The sequence below is a fragment of the Pollachius pollachius genome (genome assembly GCF_949987615.1).
Source record: "Pollachius pollachius genome assembly, chromosome: 17".
NCBI classification, from domain to species: Eukaryota; Metazoa; Chordata; class Actinopteri; order Gadiformes; family Gadidae; genus Pollachius; species Pollachius pollachius.
In genome coordinates, this window is record NC_136950.1 from 11,175,113 (window position 1) to 11,202,090 (window position 26,978).

At 43.1% G+C, this 26,978-nt stretch overlaps 1 protein-coding gene across 4 annotated transcripts in view; it reads left to right on the forward strand.

Annotated features, from left to right (window-relative positions):
* The window catches only part of pard3aa (par-3 family cell polarity regulator alpha, a), a 353,818-nt gene that overhangs the window by 12,278 nt on the left and 314,562 nt on the right, over window positions 1-26,978 (forward strand). For all 4 annotated transcript variants that reach the window (XM_079755248.1, XM_079755251.1, XM_079755250.1 and 1 more), the window contains exon 2: window positions 15,707-15,808. In XM_079755248.1, the coding sequence (XP_079611374.1) occupies window positions 15,707-15,808 (102 nt within the window). The remainder of the gene's footprint in view (window positions 1-15,706; window positions 15,809-26,978) is intronic.

The window sequence follows — 26,978 nt, forward strand, 5'->3', positions numbered from 1 at the left end:
CAACAGCAGAGTTTAGTCTTGCATTCATGATTATCAAACATAGACAACACATTTATAGGTTAGAATAGGACATCTTAATTTTCTCTGCATAAACAGAAACATTGCCAGAACTTAACAGAAGTTTACTGCAAGTGGTAAAATAAGTATTGTATTGTTAAGTAGTATTTTTGGCAAGAAATCCGCAGACCGATAAAGATAACGAAACAATGAAATACAAATGGAGGCTCACTCAACATCACAATGGAGAACGCATGGGTTTGGGAGCTTCTAATTGCCTGGGTCGCTGGTAGACTACATTCATTTCAAACGGCACACTGCGCTGTTGTTCCTCCATGGCACAGAAAGAAGGCCTCGATGGAGATGCCAAGAGCAGGGCCAGCTATCTCACAACCCATGATTAGGATCAGTGGCGCCTGGGGAATGAGAAGGTCTCCTAAGAGGCGTACGATTTCTTCTGGAATAATCTATACATGTTGTTCCTGCCCTTGCTCTCAGAGTCATTTGAAAAATGTACTATTTTCCTATTGAAGGCCATATATTCACTGTTAATGTTTATTTCTTTTACAAGTTGGGCCAGTAAAGGGATTAGTGGTGTTCACCACTTGAGAAATGTATTGCAAACTAAATAAATTAAATATTATGATATATAATAAAATATTAAAATATATTTTGCACATGTTGACACACAAACATACACACACACATGCCACAAAGACAAAGTAAAGACTTGTTTTTGTTCTTGTTTACTGATTTTGAACATGGGTGCCAAGTGCGGTTACAAACTGAGACGAGTGACATCACCAGGCCTCTGCCTCTCTGCCATTTGATTAGGCAGTTATTTACTCACCTTCACAGGCTTTCATCTCTCAACCCTGGCTAAGGACCGTTACATTTGACGATGTAAAACATGATACCCATATCAGTTCTTCATCATCATACACGTATTGTCTTCTCTGACAGACAGCAGATCACTGGCGTCTGGTAATTACATATCTGTTGATGTGTTTTCATACACAACTCTGTCTGGGGGCCGTTTCCCAGGGAATGACACGCTGAAGGAACTTTGGGATGTCACCATTTAGATGAGGGAAAGCTGTCCTGAGTTTCTTTTTCTTTTTTTTTTTGTCGATGCCTTGTGGCACAGATGACCTTGTGCCGTGGAGTTGGCGACTATTCAGAAAACATAGAGCTCTGCGTGTGTGTGTGTGTGTGTGTGTGTGTGTGTGTGTGTGTGTGCGTGTGCGTGTGTTTATTTATGAGCTATAACATTTGAAATATCTTCCATAATAAGTCAAAGCGTACTGGTTGTTCTGCTGTGGAATTCCACGTATGTGGTGCCTTGGTGTGTCCTAAATCCCTATGTGTTTGTTCCTATGTGGGTGTGTGTGTGTGTGTGTGTGTGTGTGTGTGTGTGTGTGTGTGTGTGTGTGTGTGTGAGAGAGAGCCCGAATGTGCATAAACATGTGTCTACACGCCTGCGTTTCCCTGTCTGCCTGCTTGGAGTGGAGGAGGTGATGACCTGGTTGAGCGGGTTCCAGGCTGCAAGGCTCAACTCCACAGCTATAACCAAATAGATTTCCCAACAACATCTTTTACAAATTACAGATTGCCCCGGAGCACCTTCAGCATTTGTTACCTGTCTTTTCACACACACTCACGCACATACACATGCACACACACACACACACTCTGTGTATCCCCAGTTTGTCCCGTTGTAATTTAACCTCTTGTCTGGATCATGTTGTTGTTTAGGTTTGGAGTGTTACATTTTATTATCTAGTTTCACATGCGGATTGTACACACACACACACACACACACACACACACACACACACATAATGTCTTATGTGTGTCATCATGTGGTGAAACATCGCAATATTAAAACTGCCTCTATTTCAATACAATGGCAACTTTCAGTAGAATTAGATTAAAATACCACACTGTGTGGTTTTAAAACCTGGGACTCATAGCTGAGGAATTTTTCTGTGGTTCGTCATGCAGTAGTTGCCAATTATGTTATAAACCTCTTAGGAGATAGCTGCTGCTACTGGAATCCAGGATCTTGGCAAATGCGCTCCCGCAAGCTTTGATCTTGACGTGATTTGAACACGCAGCAGCATTCTAATTTGTATTTAAGACGTGCTACACAAGTGCTTTATTACACCGTGTGCCCTTTACCAGGTCGCCGCATTCACACAACAAGGGCACCCAACCGAAAACAACCCCCCCCCCCCCCCCCCCCCCCCCCCCCTCCCCCCCCCCCCCCCGTTCTAGCTTACCACCCACTCTGAGAAGCAAGTGAGGCAGGGTCATCCCTCTTTCCCTCCCTTTCACCTCTGCCTCCCTCTGTCACTGAGGCCATTCATAAGGCACGCTGGCACAGAAGGGGCTCCCCTTCATCACCCGCTGGCCTCAGACACAGTAAATGGAGGGGAGCGGAGCTACCTCACCACCCCGGGTGACATGAGCGCGTGTGGGTGGCTGCTTGGCAGCCTCCGCCTTCTCCGTGTTGTGTCTGTGATGAACAGCTTTTCTGGGCCATTCATTTTAATAAAATGAGAGTTACTGTTCATTGGGAGCAGGATCTGCTACACATTAAGCAATTCAACAAAAGAACACTGGTAGGATGAACAACCTATTTCACCGAGCAGCCTTATTGGTTGGTAGGTGGGGAAACCTTCAATCTTTGGAACCCATGAAAAGTTGATGCATTGTTTTTAGCTCTGCACTTCATTAGCTTTGTGTTACCCATGCTTACATGTTAATTAAATTGGTCCTAGAATTGAGTCATCATCTAGTTCTACTCCTTTGCCACTAGTTTCCACGTGTTACTGTTTTGTTTTGGTCTAGCTTCAGTTTATTCATGTCTTTCTGTACCCCCCACCTCTTCCAATCATCCCAGCTGCTAAAGCTATTCCTACTACTAATATCCGTTGGCCTTTCTCCAAATCATAGCCTTAGCATTTAGCCTATTAATCTGCATATTAAATAAACAGGCCGTATGAAGAGCTTTGTAAAATAAACTGAAAAAGTTCAGCCATCCCAGGGAGGTCCTTTTTAGGTGATTATTCTAACTCATTCACACATACTTGGCAGCCTTTTGTGCTATACTGTTAGGGTGGGGATATGCCATACATGGTGGAGTTTGGGAGGACCCTGTGTGTATGACCGTGGTGGATATGGTGGAGAAGTGAGAGTGCATGGGGAGCTTGAGTCCCAGAGCGGGCCCCATGGCTGTATGGTTAGTCCATTAGGAAAATCTTTGCGCCCCCAAGAAGTGGAGGGAAATAGAGCTATGTCATGATTGATACTATTAGTTGTACTTTTTATTCTAACTTAGTAAAGGCTACTAAAATATTATCTCTTCTGGGCTCAGTTTCTTCTAAATCAAGATATGACTGTGGGTGCCACTCTCAATCCAAATGTTTTCAAAATTAATTTTCAACAGCAGTTTTCCAGCAGTTTTCCAGCAGATGACGCAGATGAATTCCACACTAGAAGCAAGTCACACTTGAAGCGACCGCATAAGCCTCATCCATTTCTTTTTTGTTCCACTCAAAAAACAGATCTCGGCTAACATAGCTCTATGTCGCTACAGTGAACGCTTTTTGTATCTATTAGAATTCAATGCACATTATTGCTCTCTTGTGCCACTATGTTAAGTAGTAGTATTAGTTTCTCTACTATCATGGGTCCAGCAGAGTGACACAGTGACATTAATCCTCCAGAGAGCTTCCAGGGTTTAATAACTTCCATCTGTTCCTCCTGAGGGGAACATGATCAAAAACACCGGACAAACCTTTTAGGTGGTTTTGCGAGGCCACTCTTCTCCCCTCTAATGAAGGGAATATGTTTTTCTTAAGGGGAAGAGGAAGAGCTACTATATTTGAGGACACTTTCACCCCCAACCCTCCCAAAATATATTGTGATATAATTGGAACAGAGAGGGGAACGCATGGAAGCAAGTAGGCGAAAAAAGCAAAGCGCGATCAACATTTGCGGAACTCTAAAGTGTTCTGATTGCTTTTAGGGAGACTCCCATTCAAGGCTGATGGGCCATCCGTATTTGAGATGTATTTTTTTTCTGCAGCACATCTCTTTCCATAATTCCGCACTACTCAGAGTTGAGGCAGAATGTGATTTGCTGTGACTTTGGACCTTGAATTATGGGATTTCTGAAATGCGTAAGCCACAATGTATGCACCCCCACTCTCTCTGGCTGCTGCAAGGGAGCGTATCATGCAATCTGATCCATCTCCTCCTCCTAGAAGTCCCTCTCCTTCTCCCTGTTCGGCTTTCCACTCACCTCACACTCATTCAAACACATCCTTCCTCTGCTCTTCCTCAAGCTCGCTTTCACCAAATACACACATACACACGGTGCACACACATACACGCACAGTACTAATACACAAACACAATATAAAGACACACACACACACACACACACACATACACACACACAGACAAAGGAGGTCCCCTAATACAGCCCATCCTGCCACACTTTCTCACTTGACCGGATAGCCTCTTTCCGACCCTCGAGCTGTTCTGAAACACTCCCCCCTCCCCCCTCACTCTCTCTTCATCCTCAAGTGCCTTTTCCTATGTGTCGACTGCTTCCTGTTAGGAAGACGGAGTGCTGGGTGGTGCCGGGGGGGGTTACAGGGCATCTTCTCCCCAGGCTCTCTATTTATTTGGCACTCAGGAAAGCAAAATGGGGAACGTGCATGATGATTACTTCTCCAAAGGACAGGGCGATCTGTGTTATTTTTGTTATGCTTCTCTTCGCTTTTAATCATTACTGATGTTGTTACTGGTGTGCGTGATCCGCATGGTGTATTTTGACTTTGCCACAACACACCATCTTTGTTTTGCTTTGGCTTTTATATTCTTTTAATGACCTTGCATCACACTTGCATCATAGTGTGTCATCAGTAGGGTTTCGCCAATCATAGGGACCACATCAACAGTGGTCCCTAAACAGGTCATGGTTGAGCGGACAACTGCAGAAAAAACAGTCTGTGTGTTGCTGAAGTTTTAGTCGGTGATGCAGTGAACTTCTCAGGTTACTAGGAGTCCTGACTGACCATCCACTGAAGTGACTGAGAACAAGTAAATGAGGCACGTCAACACTGATGTACTGTATTACACACCCACGCACGCACCCACGCACGCACGCACAAGCACACGCACACACACAAGCGTGCACAAACAAGCATGCAGTTGCGCACGCATTCGCAGTTGTGTACACACACACACAAACACATATGTACACACACATGCACAGCCGTACAAACAAACACAAACCTGCGCAGCCAGGCTCAAGCACACACACACACACACACACACACACACACACACACACACACACACACACACACACACACACACACACACACACACACACACACACACACACACACACACACACACGTGAACACATATACACACGTGAACACATATACACACGACCAAACATACGGACATGCAAGCTTACACACACACACACACACACACACACACACACACACACACACACACACACACACACACACACACACACACACACACACACACACACACACACACACACACACACCCTACATAGTGCACTCTATGCAGCCTTCATAGACATGCGATCACAAGCACACCCAGGCCTTTCCTCGCCTTTTGGTGCAGATTTGCACTACAAAAGAGTTGAATAAACACGTTTGTAGACTTTCTTTGCTGAAAAGCTAGACAACGATAGACCTGACATTGGCAACAATAGTCATCCAGTATCCGCTACACCCTGCCTTGTCAGTTCTTGTCCGAGTGCTGGCATATTTTTAGTAGCATAATGTATATTATTACAGCAGAGGCTCCCTACTGGAGGACTGATGAGCAGGGCATTCGGAATGCAAGCTTAACAGACAGCCAAACATGTGGTCTCTCTCTCTCTCTCTCTCTCTCTCTCTCTCTCTCTCTGTCTCTGTCTCTCTCTGTCTCTCTCTGTCTCTCTCTGTCTCTCTGTCTCTCTGTCTCTCTCTCTCTCTCTCTCTCTCTCTCTCTCTCTCTCTCTCTCTCTCTCTCTCTCTCTTTCTCTCTCTCTCTGAATGTCTCTGTCTGTTTACATCTACCTTGTTTGGGTTCTGTCACTGTACTGTGTAACCTCTTCCCTCAATATGCTATTCTTGCTCAGACGTCGCCAGGCTTTGTCATTTTTGGACCAAGGCCTCGGTCAGAGTGCTATGGGAATCTTTAAGTGTCCTCCTCTCTCTTTCTCCATCCTTCTCGAGCGATCCCTCTCACTCATGCTATCTGTCTGACTCTATTGCTGTCACTCTAGTTTTCTTCCCCACATTTTGGATGTCTTCACTCTCTCTCCTCATTATCTCCAATTCTTCTTTGCACTCTTTTTCTGTCTTACTCTCTCTTCATTTCATTATATCGCTCTATCCCTCTTGCATATCTGTCTAATTATATCTCTCTCCTTCATTCTCTCTCTCCCTCACTGCCTCTTTATATCTAATTATCTCAGCTGTGTTTAATAATCATGCGCTCTCTATTTCCAATCTTTCTCTGTCTCCTTCTCCTGCTCCCTTTCTCCCGCTTACTCTTTCACTCTCGCTCTCTCTCTGCCCTACCGTATCCCGCTCTCTGTGTCTCAAGTTCCCCTCTTGTATGTTTTCCCTCTCATTTCCACCTTCATGACCCAGTAAGCTTAAGTTGCTGTTCTTGGGAGATCTCCTTGACTGAGATGCTTGTTTTTTTTGCAACACAGGGTCACTGCAGTGTGTTACTGTAGTACCACATACCTCCTTGTTGTGTGAGAACTAAGGAACAGGGTGCACACACACACACAGACACACACACATACTTATACACACACATAGACACATGCACAAATATGCACAAACAATCATACATTACATACACACACTTGCCGGTGCCAGCCTTATAACAGTGTTTAAGGAGAGATAGCTCATTTACGCAATATTTTAATGGAAAAGAAACAGATCAACATTTATTATGAGTGTTTACTGTTATTCATGGTGGAACTAGCATGTTCTTGGTCTGCACTTATGTGTATGTTGGCATATAAACAGGCCTATTTTGAGCGAGCAGGGATCAAGGAAGCTCTGAACGATTTATGAGGGAAATAACATTGTGAGATAAGGGCGCATGGGTACCAAAGATGGCCTTGTGGCGCAACGGTAGCGCGTCTGACTCCAGATCAGAAGGTTGCGTGTTCAAATCACGTCAGGGTCAGTCGTTTTAAGCTGTCATTTGACTCCCCCCCACTGCCCTCCCCTCTCTCTATCGGTCCACTGGACTGATCCAAGGAGGCCCTCCATATGCTGTGAGTAATGACTTGTTAGACCCACAGATGCTGATTAAAACTCTTCCTTCTTAACCCATGTCCAGGCCTGATCTGGTCCTGTAAATACCACCAAGTTGTACCTGCTTTATGGCATGGCTGTGATCTGGTCACATTGTGTGAACCTGCGTGTGTGATATGGTAACCCCGTTGAAAGCGTGTCTCAGAGTGAACTTCTTCCAACTCTTCTTGAATACAGAGAAACGGCAAAAGGAGGTTGAAACGAAAGAGCGAAGAAGGGAAAAAGCCACAGCCCCTCCACCCCACATATGGTGGAGAGCTAATTCGGTGCTCAGTGGGTGTGCTACAGATGTGGTCGAGTGCGGTGCTCTGTCACAACATGTGAGAGCAGAGGAGAAGAAGGAGAGAGGAAAAAAGGAAAATGTCTGCCCCACCCTTCTGTTTGCAGGCGCCTGCTCTACATATGGCGGTCGGAGCATTTAAGGCATTGACACACACACACACCTACCTTTTTTTTTAATGCATATTGTGGGAAGAGTTTTTCATAGTCACGGTGGCCCTAATTCCCCCACAGACCGAAGGCAGCACAGCCCTCACTCCCTGTTATAAATGGATTCTTTACAAGGACTGTCCACCAGCGGAACACATTTTACAACACCATGACACACGTGTTCAGGGAACAGAATCTCAGGAGTTTACATTCCGGCTCAGAGATACGACCTGTGTGGCCCTAAATCTAACTGTGAAGCCCCCGATGTCTCCTTAAGGAGACGCGAGCTGTCTGTTTCAAAGTGACATCGCTGTAAGTTATGAAGATGTGTATATATATCATGAGCTATACCAAAGCTTACCAGCATCGCACGCACGCACGCACGCACGCACACACACACACACACACACACACACACACACACACACACACACACACACACACACACACACACACACACACACACACACACACACACACACACACACACTAAGACACAAAATTAACTGACAGTAAAAGAGGTCTGGACTGGACTCGATGACCTCCGTATTGTTGTGCGGTCCATGTGCCCTCGTTCCATGGAAGGAATGAGTTTGCTCCGAGGTTATACCCCAGTCAGTTTACTTCTTGGCTCATGTCTGAGGGTCCCATCTGCCTGCCATATCTTGCACACAGTAATCCAATGCTGGCGAGCCGAGAAGGTGTTTCTGACTGGGTCTCTCTTTAGGTCCCAGACCAGTAATGCTGAGTCTTGTTCTCTGTTCAAGCTCGTCTCGTTGAATGGATAGGATAACGGACTGTAATTGAATAAACTGTATAAAGTATTTTGCTGATTGCCCTTGCCATATATAATCACAGAAATAATTTGTCATGTTTTTTTGGGGGGTTATTTGTTGCACTGACCGCACTTCGGATCACACAGACACACACACACACACACACACACACACACACACACAGAGACACACACACACACACACGCACGCACACCACGAACATACACACGTCAATGTGCACAATATCTCATAATTAGGAAATATGTACACATAACACTTGAACCTATACACACACACACACACACACACACACACACACACACACACACACACACACACACACACACACACACACACACACACACACACAAGCATGCAGGCACACACACATGTCTACATGCACATTATCTCACAAAGAGGGACTACAAATCCCTCAGACACTGCAGGCTGCAGGGGGACACATTACTTTGTGTGTGTGTGTGTGTGTGTGTGTGTGTGTGTGTTTTGTGTGTAGTTGTAGGCCTGACTTGTGTGTGTGTGTGTGTGTGTGTGTGTGTGTGTGTGTGTGTGTGTGTGTGTCCATGCTGGGAGTCACGTTTCTCACAGTGTAGTTCACTCTGCACATCCCCACCACCCAGCCAAGCAGACCAGGGTATCAATAATGCAGGCTGGATCCTGGGGGTGACTTTGTTTCACTGAACGCATATAATAAGATCACACACACACACACACACACACACACACACACACACACACACACACACACACACAAACACACACACACACACACACACACATACATACACATACACATACACATACACACAACCATGTGCACATTATCTCACAAAAATGGGAAATATCAAAAGCAAACTAATCTTTTCACGTACACAGACACAAACACGCACACAAACACATGATCAGACACAAGCTCACAAAAATGAATGAAGTATGTTTGTGACTCCAACTTAAGCCCTGAGCACATCTCATCCTCAAGCTGTTCCTGCTCAATGTGTGAGTGGGAGAGATTGAGTTTGGAGACTTTTTTAATATAGAAAAGTGCAGTAAAGCAACTTAATCACTTTCTAACTTCCCACTAGGCACCAGTGGGTTACAGCACAGCGTGTAATGCAACCCTCAACAAGTAAACATTTTTTATGCTTTTCCAATGAAGCCTGGTCGCTTTAATCACCGCAATCTTTCTCTTTCGATAACGACACCAATGACACTTCCTCTCTGTACCTCACTCTATCTCTGGATGCGCATACAAGATGTTAACAAACTCGTTCAAATGCTGGTAACTTACTATGGTGTGTGTTCAGTAACAAGGGGGGCCCGACAGAGACGCTAGGGTTAATGTGTGTGTGTGTGTTTTGTGTCTGTGTGTTTTGTGTGTCAGTGTGCCTCTGTGTGTTTGTGTGCCAGTGTGTGGCAAGATAAACCAGACACACAACCTATATTAATCACAGTTATTCTAGGGTTATAGGTTGTCAAGAGTTCAAAGGTCCAAGGGGGTAATCCTCAAAGGTCAGAATTCATAGCCTTGAGTCATACCGACATTCTAGTAAAGGTCAACTTTGATCTCTAAAATTATAATTATATATATATATATATATATATATAGTTATATATAGTTATATATATCTCAAGTTTTATTCAGTCATCAGCCATCAGCAATGTAAAGAACTTCCACATGAATGAGCTCAGCATACCATAGGATGCTATAATGAATAGCTGGCATGTAACTATGTAAGAGCGATGTTGGCTCACGTTTGGAGGTATCACTCGGCCCATCATATTTAGTTTCCACGTTTCACCCAGCGTCCCGTCTACAGGCATTCTAATCAAGTTACTCCCCATTGCCGCGTGTAACCAAGAAGACCTAGCTGATGGTATCTCTTCATCAGCAGCGATAGAATAGCTGCACACAGATCAAGCTTCAAGACCAAAAACGGCAACAACATCCCACACATTATCACTGGGCAAAAAACATGCATTTGTCGTAACCATTGGAGCACTTCTCCGGGGTTGAACAATGGCTGTTCTGTTTGGTATTCAACCCCACTGTCTATCAGCCGCCAAGGACACACATATTGTGAGGACATTGCCTTACTTGGCACGCAGCGAATGCAGGTTTTGTTTGTATGACCGTAATAAAAATGTGAAAAGCTATGACCCCGACGTGATTTGAACACGCAACCTTCTGATCTGGAGTCAGACGCGCTACCGTTGCGCCACGAGGTCCTTGAATTCGGAGTGGCCCAGCTGGATCTCTCAAACCAGCTGACAACATGCTCCCGTTGGAATGGCTGCACTTGTTAGTGCTAATGGGACACTCTTAAAACACATTGACTCATATCATATTCTCCCTCTCTTTCTCTCTCTCTCTCTCTCTCTCTCTCGCACTCTCTCTATCTCATTCTCGTACACACAAGAAAAACCCAACACACACAGCACTTTCCCGCTTCTTTTTGTCCCTCTTTCTTTGGCACTCCCTTGCTCCCCCCCCTTGGATTCTCCTCCTACAGGGCATCCTCCTTTCACTGACTCTGGTTACCTGTCAGCCCAGCCACACAGTGAGACAATAGGGCGGAAGCATCCATTGTCTGGACTTAGTGTTCATGTGGGCGAATAAGTACGCTCTTGCAGTCCCTTGTCGTTTTTCCTGACATCCTCGGAAAGCGATGAGCAAACAGTCACCTTTTCGTACAAGAGGAGGGGTTTGTGGTCGGAGGTGCCGGGCGGGGCCGAGGCGACACTGGACCAGGTGTTGGCTTGAAGAGACGTAGTTAGCTTTGTGCGTTTGCCCAACCTGTGTGAGACGATGTGGGTCTGGTGTCGACACACTCTCCATTGCTGCTGCTGATAAGTGAAGTCAAAGGATTGCCACCTTGAGTCACTGCTAGTCACTGCCGTTCTCTCCCTCCTGACGAAGCTAGGGATAATGACGGTGATGATTGTGTTAACAAATAGTCAGCTAAACAAGCCCATGGAGTCACTCTGGGTTTATGGTCAATAATATGACTATTGTAGTCGACTTTGGAAAGGCCTTTGCGATACTTCACTACATAGCCACACAGTGGGAGATTTGTGTATTAACACTTAACATATAGGACATGATACATGATTTATTAGTATTGCAGTTTCGCTTGAAAAGTGATCTGTACAAGTGATAGCCCTTGGATATCCTGGCATGCGATCCCTCCTATTGGCATGATTTCAGTTTCTATTAATACTCATCATAGTCCAGAATAAAAATATCTACTGGATGTTAACAGAAGAAGTTGTCCAGGCAATGGAGTACAGTGTGTGATTTTGCGATGTTATTCTTCCCTTTTGTGTTTTACTCCTACTGTAAAAGGCTGGGTTAGACTCCGGTATCAAGGTAAACAAAAACAAATTGATGCAGTCACCACGGCTTCAATTACGGCCACCCAATATGTGTAGTATCATATTTAGAAATTAGTTGTGCTGGGAAACAGATTTGTCAAGATTGATGAAACGAGCTATTAAGCCTGTGAGTTTTGCAGCTCAAATCAAAGGGAATTAAGGATTGAGGGGAGGTGTCATTAAGTGATACAGTCAGCTTCAGAGTATTGTACAAGTTTGTTGCTTAAGATTTTGGAAGTCTAAAAGTTGAACTTCAGAATCCAGTGCCTTCGTTGCTGGGGTGGCGTCTCCAATACCTGGGTGGTCTGTGTTTTGACAATGTATTTTACCATGGTGGGAGAAATCTGGGTTAAGTTTGAAAACAAAAAATTAAAACAAAAAGATGTATGACGGTCTTCAAGAACGGCACCTAGAAAAAGTAATACCACCGATTGTGTTACTATTTCCATGTCCTCGTATTTAGAAGAATGCTTTGGCCTGAAAAATAATAAACAGAAATTTTTCACCTTGTGCATTATTTGTCTGGGTTATTTGACTATCTCAGCTCCAACGGAAATTGGTTGTCCCTGTAGAAAATGTAAAGCATTTGCTTTTGCGCCCATTGTAGCACAGTCATGATATTTTCCAGCATGTCATATTTATCATCCAATCTGAATATTAGGCCTCCACTTACTTTCCGTCCAGAGAGAGCCATCTTCATGTCCCAGCACCAGGATTTATGTTTTGAGCCATAATCCCTCCAAACATCTTGACTTGGCTCTAGGACGGCGACCATGACAACCGGCAGTGCAATGTGTTAACATATGAAGAAATCACATTTAATCATGTATTTATCTATGGGTCTGTTTGTGGCTTATGCTGTGCTCTGCCCCTTAAATGAACCTTTAACTTGGTGCAGAGTTAGAGTAGAGTGGAGTTGCAGTACATTGTTGGGCACTCTAAACCGCTACACATCTAAATAAATGAACTTCTTTATTTTAATGGCTGAATATTTTAGATGCTAATATTTCTGTTGAAATGATTATCATTTCAAAATGACAGCCAGTCAACAAATGAACCATTATGCATCTTAATGTACACAATTACAGCCTTGCTTCCTCTTGGTACCAAACCAACCACCACTAATTAAAAAAACTAAACTGTATTCTTGGAAGTGTCCTCTATGCTCTTTGTATCTTGTAGGTTTTTTAAGGACACACTTGAAAAAAAAATTGAAACACATCTTTTCCCTCTTAATGACCACAGAGAGAGAGACTCATTTTCCCTCGTCCTTTGCAGCATTTTGTTTGGTGAACCGCAATGAATGGGACATTGGACTACAACAGAGTCAGCACATACAGTCGTTTGACTAGGAAGCTGTATAATGTTGTGACGAAAATTAGTGAGAAACAATATAACTTGGCTGAGGAGGCATGGCCGTTAGGGACACAAAACATTTTTCTTTCCGGTTCTTTCCGGAAACACATTATAAGGGAAACCTAATAGAGTTTTGAATATAATTTTAATTTTTTCCCAAATTCACCGATTGGAACAAAAGTTTTGTTCTGTCAACAGCATTGTTCAGTCTGCAAAGAAATTGTGATTCTAACTGTTGCTCAATAGGATGCAATATGTTGTGGACAATCCGTGTTGGCTAAAGACTGTGAAAAAGACGATGATACCCGTGAACAATCCAACAGTTAAACCAAATTTATGAGGGCTAAATAAAAAGTATTAACCACATAGAACCCCCCCTGAAGGCAGTATATGAGGATTATACAACACACGGCGCATGCAAACCCTTCAGTACCAACAGCTATCAGAAAATCTATTTAATAATGCAAGGGCTGATAATGTATCGGCGGGCTGAACCAAATACATTTTCAGGCTGTCCGACAAGGGATTAAAGTGTTTGATAACAGCCCCGGGGAGCGACCAATGCCAACGCCGCATCACAGCCTCTGCCAAGACCAGCGCTTTGCCAGACCACTGGATCGACAAACTTGTACCGCATGAAGGCCTGTGTCCGATCAGGGTTGCTACTTACACATCCATCAGTACACTGGGGGGTACTTTTAGGGCATTTTTGGCCAGTGAATGGAGCAAGGACGCCAGGGAGCATGTTGCTTCGGCCTCGGGGATGGATAATCATACACACATTGTTTGTGTGTGATGATGATCTCGTCTTTACTCATATACAGGCCTATGAATCTGTGCATTGTATTTGCTACTTGTCCGACATTGCATGTATAATTGTTTATTTATAAAGACTAAACAAAGACAGATAATCTGTTGTTTGGGGGGGGGGGGGGGGGGGCTACCTTTGTAGTAGTCTTGGTATAGTCCATGTCCAAGCTAACGGTCTACCCACCTAGGGCTGGGCGATATACCGGTAGTAAAATTTATACCGGTATATTTTTGAAAGAGATATGTAGTTGAGACAATATCGCCAAACTGGTATATTATATATTATTTTGATGTTGCCTTGTGAGCGCTATTTTATAAGGCCGACCGCTGCTCTCTGAGCCTACAAACCATGATCAGCTGCTCAATCCCGCCCCTTACATGTACGCAGTGTTCTCCCACCCACGTTACGCATCACAACTAACTTTGAATAAACACGTGGTGGTAGAGAGTACGGAACCCGTAAAGGGACATGGTGTAATGTTTCTCGTCAGCACGAGAAAGTATCGCACGCATATCACTGGCAGTGTACGTGTGTGACGTCAGCGAGTCAGTGTACGAGCGAGGAGAGCGAGCGGTAGCGTGCGTGTCAGTTTAGTGAAGTAATGAACAAGTCCGGTTGTGTGTAAGAATAAAGTACCAAGCCTGTCAAGAATCGATGGCCGCTTCAGTCCGACCATATTCCGAACTATAAGCGGAACCACTGCCAGTCAAAGTGAAGGGTGTTGCTGGAGGGAACGTCTCCCCTGTGCGGGTTCCGTATGTTTCAAACAGGCAACGCTATTGTTTTTTATTACACGGCTCTTCTCAATGCCGTGGAACGCTCCGTTCACTTGCATGGGCCCTTCACAACTTCCGGCGTTGAATTTATATTTGATAATTCACCGTTGCTTAGTATAATTGACCGCTGTCAAGGAAAACAAAGGATTTTTTGCCTCTAATGACGTCTTTGGTATCACTCCGCAAGTAGTCCGGTAACTTGTCAGCCCCGGCGTCTTTGGTTTGTAAGCGACGTCACAACTTTGGCGGACTATTTCTCTGCTGATCAACACTAGGAATGCTGGTTACAAATTAATTGTAAAAAGACACACCATGAAGTTATTTTTCGTTCAGGCAAGTAGCCGTGTAATAAGCGGGAAAATATATAGAACGTCGCCGGTCATTATCGAAAATAAGCCCCTTCAGGGCGAAGCAAGACAACTCCTCTGCACGTCGGTGTCCTGTTCGCCCTGTCTGGGCTTATTTTCCCAATAATGACCGGCGTTCTATACATTATCCCTTACATATCTGTTGTTAAAGCACAGCTGTGCTTCGTTGAGGAAAAAAAAACAAACTAAACCTAAATAAATGGTTGATGGTGAATACTTGTGGAGTGGAGTTAAAACTACACACTTTACCCGTTTTATTCAAAATATCGTTATAATATCGTATATCGCCATTCGAACATAAAATATCGAGATATGAGTTTTGGTCCATATCGCCCAGCCCTATACCCACCTCTCTCTTTCTCTCTCTCTCTCTCTGTCTCTGTCTCTGTCTCTGTCTTTGTCTCTCGCCCACCACCAGGACCATAACTACTGGGTGCAGGTCCACAGGCTGGAGCATGGAGACGGAGGCATCTTGGACCTGGACGACGTGCTCTGTGATGTGGCAGACGACAAAGATAGGGTGAGTCCTATGTGTTTATGTGAAGTATTGAAAGGAGTGTGGCTAAGTGTCTGTTTGCGTGTGCGTTTTTGTCTATGTCAGGGTCTTGCTAATTGCTGGTTTTAGTTTCAGTTTCAGTTTTTGTCATTCTTTCCATCTCTCTGTCATTACCTTTTGCTCATCACATATGAGACATGAGTCTTGCTTGGCTCTGTCATCGTAACACTGCTGTCATGGCTGACGTATTACACCCTATATACCATGGTCACGCTAGACCCATGGAGCTGCGCTGGTCAGAATGACTAAAGGAGTAGGCGGGCCTTTTGCCTCGGGTTTGCCTGCATGCTCAAAGGCACTCAGGGAGGAAACACGAGGTGTGTTCTATTGTCCTGTGTTGTATTGTGAGAGTGGGTGTTGCAAACTATTGATAAGAAGTTATCATGCTGCGATCATCTGGAAAGATACTTAAGCAATAGCAGCTGAGAAGGAGTGCTGGTAAACTGATTATCATCATGGCTGTGATTCGGTCAGTGGTAAGTGGCGCCCAAGCGCTAAGGAAAAGCATAAACATTTTCCTGCACACCAGCGTGCTACCTTTTGTAGGTCTGAATGTTACCGAAGGCCAGCTTCTTTGTATCATGTGCATTTGTCTACATGTTTGCATTTATTGTGCAACCAGTGATATGAGTCTGCTGAGAGTCGCTTTCGTTACGCGTGATTCCGATGAGTTTAAAGCTTACGGCCGTCAATGTCATCAACGGTTCTTAGAAACACCTGTACAGCAGAGTGATACGTGTATAGCTCAGAGTCCCAGAGCTGGTACACTCTATACCGGCGATCATGGAAGGCCTCTTGTCCTATCAAACCGATTGGTCGGAACTAACTGTGGTACAATGTGCGATGTTTTTAGCCTTGTGTGGGACAACATGATTAACAAACAGCTCTTTATGAACACACAATCACACTTCTGCATTACTAATGAGTCAGTCAATTGTAAGGATGAAATACATTCATGTCCCCTATACACACGATTGATCATCTTACATCATTATAATTAAACAAACTCAATTAGATCCCGTGTGCCAATTAGATCCCCTGCATACATACAGCCTTCTGACTACAAGCGCCCCGGTTTTCCATGTGTGATCTTGCTGGTTTCTCTGAAGAGCCCTTGGCAGTGAGTCTGTGAGTAGACAGCGGTAAAGCGCCCGGTCGGAGCTATGTGCCGGGCCTAATCACTGCAACCTGTTGGCAGCGCATCACACGTCTCCTAGCCGCGGGAGGATTCAGTGGTAACAAGGGGCATGGCTGGCTACCCACACCATTTAAACTGCTCTCTCACCGCTGTGTGTGTGTGTGTGTGTGTGTGTGTGTGTGTCAGTGTTGTACTGTCGTGATGTGTGTTATGGCGGCGCCACACATTTTTCCTCTGTGTGTGTGAACCTAATATTTGAATGAGTGGATACAGTGCGGCCAAGTGTGTGTGATGTTGTGTATTTGTCAACCACACCCCGCTAACTGTAAATTATTACCCATAATGCTGCTGGGTTGCTTCTGGCAATGTGTGCCCAACTGCCTTGCACACTGTTTGTCTGAAAACACATGCCCAGCAAGAGACAATGAAGAATGAAACACAAAATGCTTATTACTCGGTGAACAGTTTACCTGTAAGCGGTCAACCTAGTTTATGTGGCCTGGATCTCGTTAGATCTATTGTGTGCCCCATATGGTTGAGTCATAGAACGATTGTTATAATTGAGAGGTTGTCAGATGTGACGCATGCTCCAGTGGCGCAATTGGTCTGCGCGCGGTACTTATACAGCAGTATCCAGCAGAGCAATGCCTAGGTTGTGAGTTCAAGTCTCATCTGGAGCAACCTTTAATTTAGTCCGGCTGCATTGCACGGATTCAAGCCTGAATTTAATTCTAATGAGCGATCCTATATGACCATGCTAAGCAGTGAGAGCAGAGCAGAATCAAATCCCTTCTGCTTCAGATCTCTGTTAGTGTCTATTTATTCAATATAATGGTTTGTTTGCCATGGCCATATGTTCTAATCTCCAGGGATTATTGTAGAGTTGGTGCATATGGTCTATTGCTTGTGCGTAGAGAGAGAGAGAGAGAGAGAGAGAGAGAGAGAGAGAGAGAGAGAGAGAGAGAGAGAGAGAGAGAGAGAGAGAGAGAGAGAGAGAGAGAGAGAGAGAGAGAGAGAGAGAGAGAGAGAGAGAGAGAGAGAGAGAGAGAGAGAGAGAGAGAACCTGGTTTGAAGATTCTAGCTTGATTATTGCATCTGGATCTGTCTGTGTGTGTGTATATGTGTGCACACTTTAGTGCGTTTTATCAAAGCATCTGACGATGAGGAGCTGGGTGCCATGGTAACCTACCAGTTGGGATCAGTCAGTGGTTACAGCAGCTGTTTTGCACCTGCTCTCTGAAACACACCTTATAAACCTCACACCCTCTTCCCTTTGATTCTCCCCCTCACCCCCCCCCCTCTTCTCCTCTCTATTGTTCTGTAATATTATATTCCTTTGCTGCTGGGCTTGTCCAGGGAAATTAGGGTGTCTTTAGGGTGTTGATTAATACCAGCTCAACCAAATTAGTCTAAATATATCAAATCATATTATATATATAAAAAATGTATTGTATATAAATGACTTAAAGGAATCAAAGGAGCAACTAAATGATGCCTGGCTTTGTTCTGCCATTGTGCACCCAAGCCCCCTGGCGTTCACTGGTCGCCATTACAGCTTTGACTTCCTTTTACCTGTTTGTCTTTTTTGTCATTGTCCTTGTTTGTCTCAAACATAGCTTAGCAAATACTACTGTGTGAACACAGTAAACACAATCACGCTACAATGAACTTACACACACAATATGCATTTAGCATGTTGAAGGTCTGTCTGTATGACTATTCCTTGTTGTTTTTTATGCTTTACTTACAGAAAACATGAACTTGCCTTCACAGCCTCTTTAGTATGAGGTAATATTGGCAAATAAAACAGAACTCGAGTGCGAGAACGTGGGATCTTGAGGATCTTTCATGGCTCCATGAATTGAACAAAAGAGACCGAACAACGCTAGCCAGCTTTGTGTGTTAGCCCGTTGCAGGTGCTGATTTGAGAGGGAACTGAAACATGTTGGGACATTATTGGTTGCAATGTACTGCATGTACAATATGGATTCTTCCATTGCACAGTTGATGTTGATTATATTGGAATGTAAAACATGAATTAAACATTTTCTCATGCAGTCTCTATGCCCTCATCTGTATGTATATGATGACGGTGGTTACAGGCTCCAAGCAGCACTGTTCACATGCTGCTTTTCATAGACACCTTGCTGCAAAGCCTGCTTTCAAAATAAACAGGGAATCCATTGTGATGGACCCGCCGGGCTAACTCAGTACAGCTGCAATGGTGTTTCACAGACTAGCCTGTACATCTAAGTGTGCTGCTGACAATGTTGGTACAGATAGCATTGCTATCAACATTTGCATGGCTGTAAATTAAACTGTGGCCCATTGGTGCGTCTTTGCTTGGATGACCGTTTGTGTGTGCGCTAGTGTGTGTGTGTGTGTGTGTGTGTGTGTGTTTGTGTGTGTAGGGTTGGTGTGCTTTGTGTGTTTGCTGGGTAAGTGTGTCTGCAGAATATGTGTGTGTGTGTGTGTGTGTGTGTGTGTGTGTGTGTGTGTGTGTGTGTGTTTTCTGGGTTTCTGTGTCTGCAGAATTTGTGTGTGTTTGTGTGTTTAAGCAGGTTGAGTAGTAAATCCAGTTCTTCCACTTCTCATTATCAGGCACTGCCTCATGGCTCCTCTAACAGCTTCCCCTGCTGATACCTATTGTGACTACCTCCTCCTCCCGTCTGTCGTTCGCTCTCTTTCGCTCTGTAATCCCTCTCTTTTATCTGTCTTTCTTTCCTTTCTCTTTCTCCCTCTCTCCCTCCCTTTCTCCCTCTCTCCTTCTATAACCCCAATGATTTGCTCCAGGGCTGCACGCCGAGCCCTGCCTGTCTACCTCCCTGCAGGCCTTGTTTGTGTGTATACTGTGACAGGGGCTTGTTGTGCAGCCTGCAAGCTAAGGAGGAGGTTCCAGTGTCTGCTCTGTGCTCCAGTGGCGCAATCGGTCAGCGCGCGGTACTTATACAGCAGTATGCAGCAGAGCAATGCCGAGGTTGTGAGTTCGAGCCTCACCTGGAGCAAACTTTAACTGAGAAAATATGTTAGGTCTGGAGAATGCTAAGTATACGCCAACATATTTCTATGATATTCACAGAGCCATCAATCGATTTTGCATATATTTGCTTTTTGGCGTCATACGCAAATCCGAACCGTTAGGAACTAACTTCCAAAACTAGTTAACCATCAATATAATAGTGTCCCAGGCAAACTTAGCAATACATCTATTTTTCATCTGTTCCCAGGGTCCAGGGTACAATGGGAATCAGCCTTTAGTTTTTATGAACCGCATAACTGGAACAAAGTTATAAAGACCCAGAAGGTCTGAGATGCACCTCAAGACTGTCCTTAGTGTTGAGGCACATCAGGGATCCACATTTATCTGTTGGCCTCAGCTTTTTAATATTTATATGTATATATATTTATATTTTATATTCATACCTATGTCCACATTGGCCTTTTCTATCTTTGTTTATGTTTCTCTTGTGTCTATTTCCTTTTTTCCTGACAGTATAGAGCAATCTGAGTGGCCTTGGTGTTTGAATGGTGCTCCATAAATAAACTTGCCTTGCCTGCATACACAATGATTTTGAATATAACAATGTAACAGATAGTTTCATTTAGCTGATATCTGGTTCCTTCTTTCTGGCGCTGCCAGCATAAGCTCTCTGTGATGGACCGTGGCAGTTGCCGGCCCGAGGCAATCAAAGACTACTATGGTGTGTGCTTCTCAGGATAACAAGCGTGGGATCTCCACCTCATAGCGATACACAACTGTCTTAGTAGTGGATGCCAATTCGGGAGCAACGCCAGGTTGTTCTCCTCACCTTTTGACGTTTAGATGATGGGCATTCATTATGATGATCTAGAGTTCATCTAGGGGTTTGCAAGTTGAATATTTAATTATGGCAATTTCATTGCAAAATGAATGTGATTTGATTTTCTTTGATGGAGGGAACAGTATGCTAGGCAGATCTTAGTGCAGTTGGTGTAATAATAACAGGGATTCCCCCGCTCGGCCTAGGATGTATTAAAATGCCAATCAACTGTCATATAGTGGATGTGTCCCCTTGTGGTTTTTTTTTAAGGGGGAAGATTTCATATAGAAATACATACATGTTATGGAAAAAGCTACAATCATATTTCCAAGTAATATTACATATTCCAAGTAAATTCTGTTCTATCCTTTGCTAGTCTATCCCCACTTTCTGGTTTGGAGAACAAAACTAACCCTGAAAGAAGAAGAATGACCCTGCATGATTTGAACACGCAACCTTCTGATCTGGAGTCAGACACGCTACCGTTGCGCCACAAGGCCACTCACTATTAAGTAAGAATCTCCCCAATATGAAATGACGTTTATCAAATATCAAATGACGGTTTACCCCTTATGGCAAAAGCAAACACAAACACACTTGGTTAGGCACTAAAACAGGCATTAATCACATTGGCAATGGCAACATTTCTTCTGAATCACATCATTGTGGTTTTATATTTTTTGTGCTCAAGTGGCAAATCAATCAAAATGCAACATACCTGTATTAAAGAGCCAATAATTGGTAGACGATATCTGTGAGGTTGCTGCCATCTATAGGTTAAAATTCTCTATAGGGAAATCTGGAGCGCTTGCGCCAATATTTGATTAAAGTCCATATAGTAATAAAAAAAAGTAATAACCCCTTATAACCCCTATTTGATCTGGAAGTATAAGTATGGTACAGCTATGGCCAAGAGTTTCTGTCAAATCAGGAGCTAAATGAGGCTCAACCAAAGCTGATTTTGCAACCTGTCCTAACTGATGGCTTACTTCTTCTGTGTATTCATTTATTTGTCTCCTTGCTTTCTGAATTATAATGTTGAAAGATTGACTTGTTTTTTTTTGAGTTTGAAAGTTGATAATCAAAACCTTGCTTTAGATGGTCTACAGCTAAAATAAACACAAGCACACACGCTCAAACACACACACACAAAGACACATACATATCTCGGTGCTGCTGAATATGTTCACAATTGGTCTGCACGCGGTGTGTGTGTGTAAGCAGTATACAGCAGCATCACGCAGTGCATTGTTGAGGTTGTGAGTTCGCTCCTCACTGGGATCAAACTTTAAGTTGGTAAGTAAATAAATAAGTTATTGGGAGAGACAGGAAATGGACATTGGGCTTCAGGAATGTACAGCTAACTGATGTGTCTTTATGTGTATATATATATATATACACTAGGGGTGCAACGGATCACAAAACTCACGGTTCGGATCGTGTCACGGTTTTTGAGTCACGGGTCGGATCATTTTCGGATCAACAACAATAAAAAAGATAACAAGACAAATGTGACTTTAAATAATTCTTCAAATGTGTAAAAACTAAATGAAGTGAAAAATTAGGCAATATTCCTATTTCCTTTAAACATAGTCAATATTTAAAAGAATTGCAACCTAAGGCATTATTCCTTCTTCTTTTTAACATCGATAGTAAATAATCCTGAATTAAATTCAGGATGTCTGCATTGCCTGGGGAGAGTTTAGAGTCTACACTCTCCCCAGGCAATGCAGACATCCTCATCTTTTTTTTCATCAAGTATGGTAGCGAAATACAGTTTCTGTCGTATTTTATTTGGCATTTTGTAAATCCGTTGATTTCTGTTGGAAGACTCATTGCTCATTGCAAGGGGGGTTGGTTGTAGTCTTTTCGCTCGGTTCTAGCCCTACTGTTGATACGGAGAACCAAGCGAAAAGACTACAACCAAACATAAACATTTCCGCTTCCGGTTTCCGTTTCAATGGGATTTACGGAACGCCAAATAAAACATGACAGAAACTATTTCGCTACGCTACTTGATGATGTTGTAAACATCGGAATTGTCCTTTAAACATGCGATGATCACGTGAACGCACAACTTTTCTTTTTTATCAGCCGATCCGCGGATCACTTGCGTCCCGAACCGTGGGGGTTGATCCGTACGGATCACGGGTAACCCGTGAACCGTTGCACCACTAATATACACATATATATGTATATATATATTATACTGATGGAAGTATCAGTTACTTTTTCTTTCACTTTCATCACTCTTACGTTTTCACGTTTTATAACTGTCCATTTTGAATATGAAATTACCCTGACGTGATTTGAGGTCACTATAGATACCAGAGTCCACAGCTGTCAGATTGCGTGGTTCACACAATATCATGTTGGCAACTTGTCTTTGGCATTTGCAATCCGTCCGTATACAGCAGTATTAAGCAAAGCGTTGCTGAGGTTGTGAGTTAGAGACTCACCTGGAGCAACATTTAACTTGGTAAAGGTCTATCAAACAACATCACACTAATATAGTTGGTAATTAGTGTGTTGGTATGTAAACACTCTCTGCAACCTTAACCTAAGTCACACAATTACATACAGTTGGACTTGAAAGTGTTCAAGTACTGATCCTTTGGTATTAATATCTCCTATTGGGCTAATGAATCAACGTCTTAAGTATATACCAACATTTCTATCGACAAATAATTAATAATATTTCTCTTAACATTCGTTATTAAGAAAAAACCCTGACGTGATTTGAACACGCAACCTTCTGACCTGGAGTCAGTCACGCTACCGTTGCGCCACAAGGCCACTTTGTTTGTAAATATTTCACCTGCGATAACATGGCATTGTTTAAATACTGGAGCGTTGGTGATTTACTGTAGGTGTGAATGCCTGTGTAAACCTATGAAGCCAAACTCTGAATCAACCGTGTTAAGACCATACTCAATCTGAACGTACAATTATGCACTAAAGTTACCTGTGCATGCTTGTAAGTCGTTATTCCTGGAATGCACGTGCACATTCACGTGCATGTGCATGATTACAATTGAGCTCCAGTGGCGTAATCGGTCAGCGCGCGGTACTTATACAGCAGTATCCAGCAGAGTAATGCCGAGGTTATGAGTTCAAGCCTCACCTGGAGCAACCTTTAAGATCATCATACTGTATCATTCAATCGAATAATGAGGCAAAAATCTGATCTTGCAGTGCTCAGCATAAAGGTGATCATGGTGACATTAGATTTCATGAATTTACTTGATGTGACCTATGAGCTCATTTATCTAGTTTCTTTGACCAAAGACCTCATGAAGGGAGTATCTTTTAGCAACAACCTCATGAATGTCGCTTCTCTATGTAGTAGCCCATCGCCAAAAATTGTGACGGTAACTGCCGATTGATGGTTCCAAGTGAATCAGTTAGGCTTTTAATAGATTAGTGTGCCCTAAATTGAACTCCATTTCATTCATGTGATGAGGTTCAGTCTGCTTGTTACACTTAGTGTTTGTTACACTATCACTAAGCCACACTATCATAGAGTATAAAGCTATCCCCTTCAGACGCTCATCAAACACTATATGGTTGGTAATGAGTGTGTAAGTATGTTAACACTCTCTGCAACTTTAACATCAAGCGCCACAATTGGCGTCCAAAGAGTCCAAGCATTGAAGATTTTAATATATCTTCTTTAGATAATGCATAGTTCTCTTATAGTTTTTCTATACTTACGAACATTTCTATCGACAAATATTTAATAATGTTCCTCTTAACATTTGTTGTTAAAGAAGAATGACCCTGACGTGATTTGAACACGCAACCTTCTGATCTGGAGTCAGACGCGCTACCGTTGCGCCACAAGGCCACTTTGTTTGGCAAAATTTCACCTGCAATAACATGGCATTGTTTAAATACTGGAGCATTGGTGATTTACCGTAGGTGTGAATGCCTGTGTAAACCTATGAAGCCAAACTCTGAATCAACCGTGTTAAGACCATACTCATTCTGAACGTACAATTATGCACTAAAGTTACCTGTGCATGCTTGTAAGTCGTTGTTTCTGGAATGCACATGCACATTCACGTGCATGTGCATGATTACAATTGAACTCAAGTGGCGCAATCGGTCAGCTTGAAGTACTTATACAGCAGTATCCAGCAGAGTAATGCAGAGGTTGTGAGTTCAAGCCTCACCTTGAGTAACCTTTAACATCATCATACTGTATCATTCAATCGAATAATGAGGCAAAAATCTGATCTTGCAGTGCTCAGCAAAAAGGTGATCATGGTGAGATTAGATTTCATGAATTTACTTGATGTGACCTATGAGCTCATTTATCTAGTTTCTTTGACCAACGACCTCATGAAGGGATTATCTTTGAGCAACAACCTCATGAATGTCGCTTCTCTATGTAGTAGCCCATCGCCAAAAATTGTGACGGTAACTGCCGATTGATGGTTCCAAGTGAATCAGTTAGGCTTTTAATAGATTAGTGTGCCCTAAATTGAACTCCATTTCATTCATGTGATGAGGTTCAGTCTGCTTGTTACACTTAGTGTTTGTTACACTATCACTAAGCCACACTATCATAGAGTATAAAGCTATCCCCTTCAGACGCTCATCAAACACTATATGGTTGGTAATGAGTGTGTTAGTATGTTAACACTCTCTGCAACTTTAACATAAAGCGCCACAATTGGCGTCCAAAGAGTCCAAGCATTGAAGATTTTGATATATCTTCTTTAGATAATGCATAGTGCTCTTATAGTTTTTCTATACTTACGAACATTTCTATCGACAAATATTTAATAATGTTCCTCTTAACATTTGTTGTTAATGAAGAATGACCCTGACGTGATTTGAACACGCAACCTTCTGATCTGGAGTCAGACGCGCTACCGTTGCGCCACAAGGCCACTTTGTTTGCAAAAATTTCACCTGCAATAACATGGCATTGTTTAAATACTGGAGCATTGGTGATTTACCGTAGGTGTGAATGCCTGTGTAAACCTATGAAGCCAAACTCTGAATCAACCGTGTTAAGACCATACTCATTCTGAACGTACAATTATGCACTAAAGTTACCTGTGCATGCTTGTAAGTCGTTATTTCTGGAATGCACGTGCGCATTCACGTGCATGTTCATTGTTACAATTGAGCTCCAGTGGCGCAATCGGTCAGCGTGCGGTACTTATACAGCAGTATCCAGCAGAGTAATGCCGAGGTTGTGAGTTCAAGCCTCACCTGGAGCAGCGTTTAACATCATCATACTGAATCATTCAATCGAATAATGAGGCACAAATCTGTTCTTGCCGTGTCATTGCACTGCTCAGCAAAAAAATTATCATGGTGACATTAGATCCCATGAATTTACTTTGTGACCTATGAGCTCATTTATCTAGTTTCTTTGACCAACGACCTCATGAAGGGAGTATCTTTGAACAACAACCTCATGAATGTCGCTTCTCTATGTAGTAGCCCCTCGCCAAAAATTGTGACGGAAACTGTCGATTGATGGTTCCAAGTGAATCAGTTAGGCTTTTAATAGATTAGTGTGCCCTAAATTGAACTCCATTTCATTCATGTGGTGAGGTTAAGTCTGCTTGTTAGACTTAGTGTTTGTTACAGTATCACTAAGCCACACTATCATAGAGTATAAAGCTATCCCCTTCAGACGCTCATCACACACTATATGGTTGGTAATGAGTGTGTTAGTATGTTAACGCTCTGCAACTTTAACATAACACGCCAAAATTGGCGTCCAAAGAGTCCAAGCATTGAAGATTTTGATATATCTTCCTTCGATAATGCATAGTGCTCTTATAGTTTTTCTATACTTACGAACATTTCTATCGACAAATATTTAATAATGTTTCTCTTATCATTTGTTTTTAAAGAAGAATGACCCTGACGTGATTTGAACACGCAACCTTCTGATCTGGAGTCAGATGCGCTACCGTTGCGCCACAAGGCCACTTAGTATGTAAATATTTCACCTGCAATACCATGGCATTGTTTAAATACTGGAGCATTGGTGATTTACTGTAGGTGTGAATGCCTGTGTAAACCCATGAAGCCAAACTCTGAATCAACCGTGTTAAGACCATACTCAATCTGAACGTACAATTATGCACTAAAGTTACCTGTGCATGCTTGTAAGTCGTTATTTCTGGAATGCACGTGCACATTCACGTGCATGTGCATGATTACAATT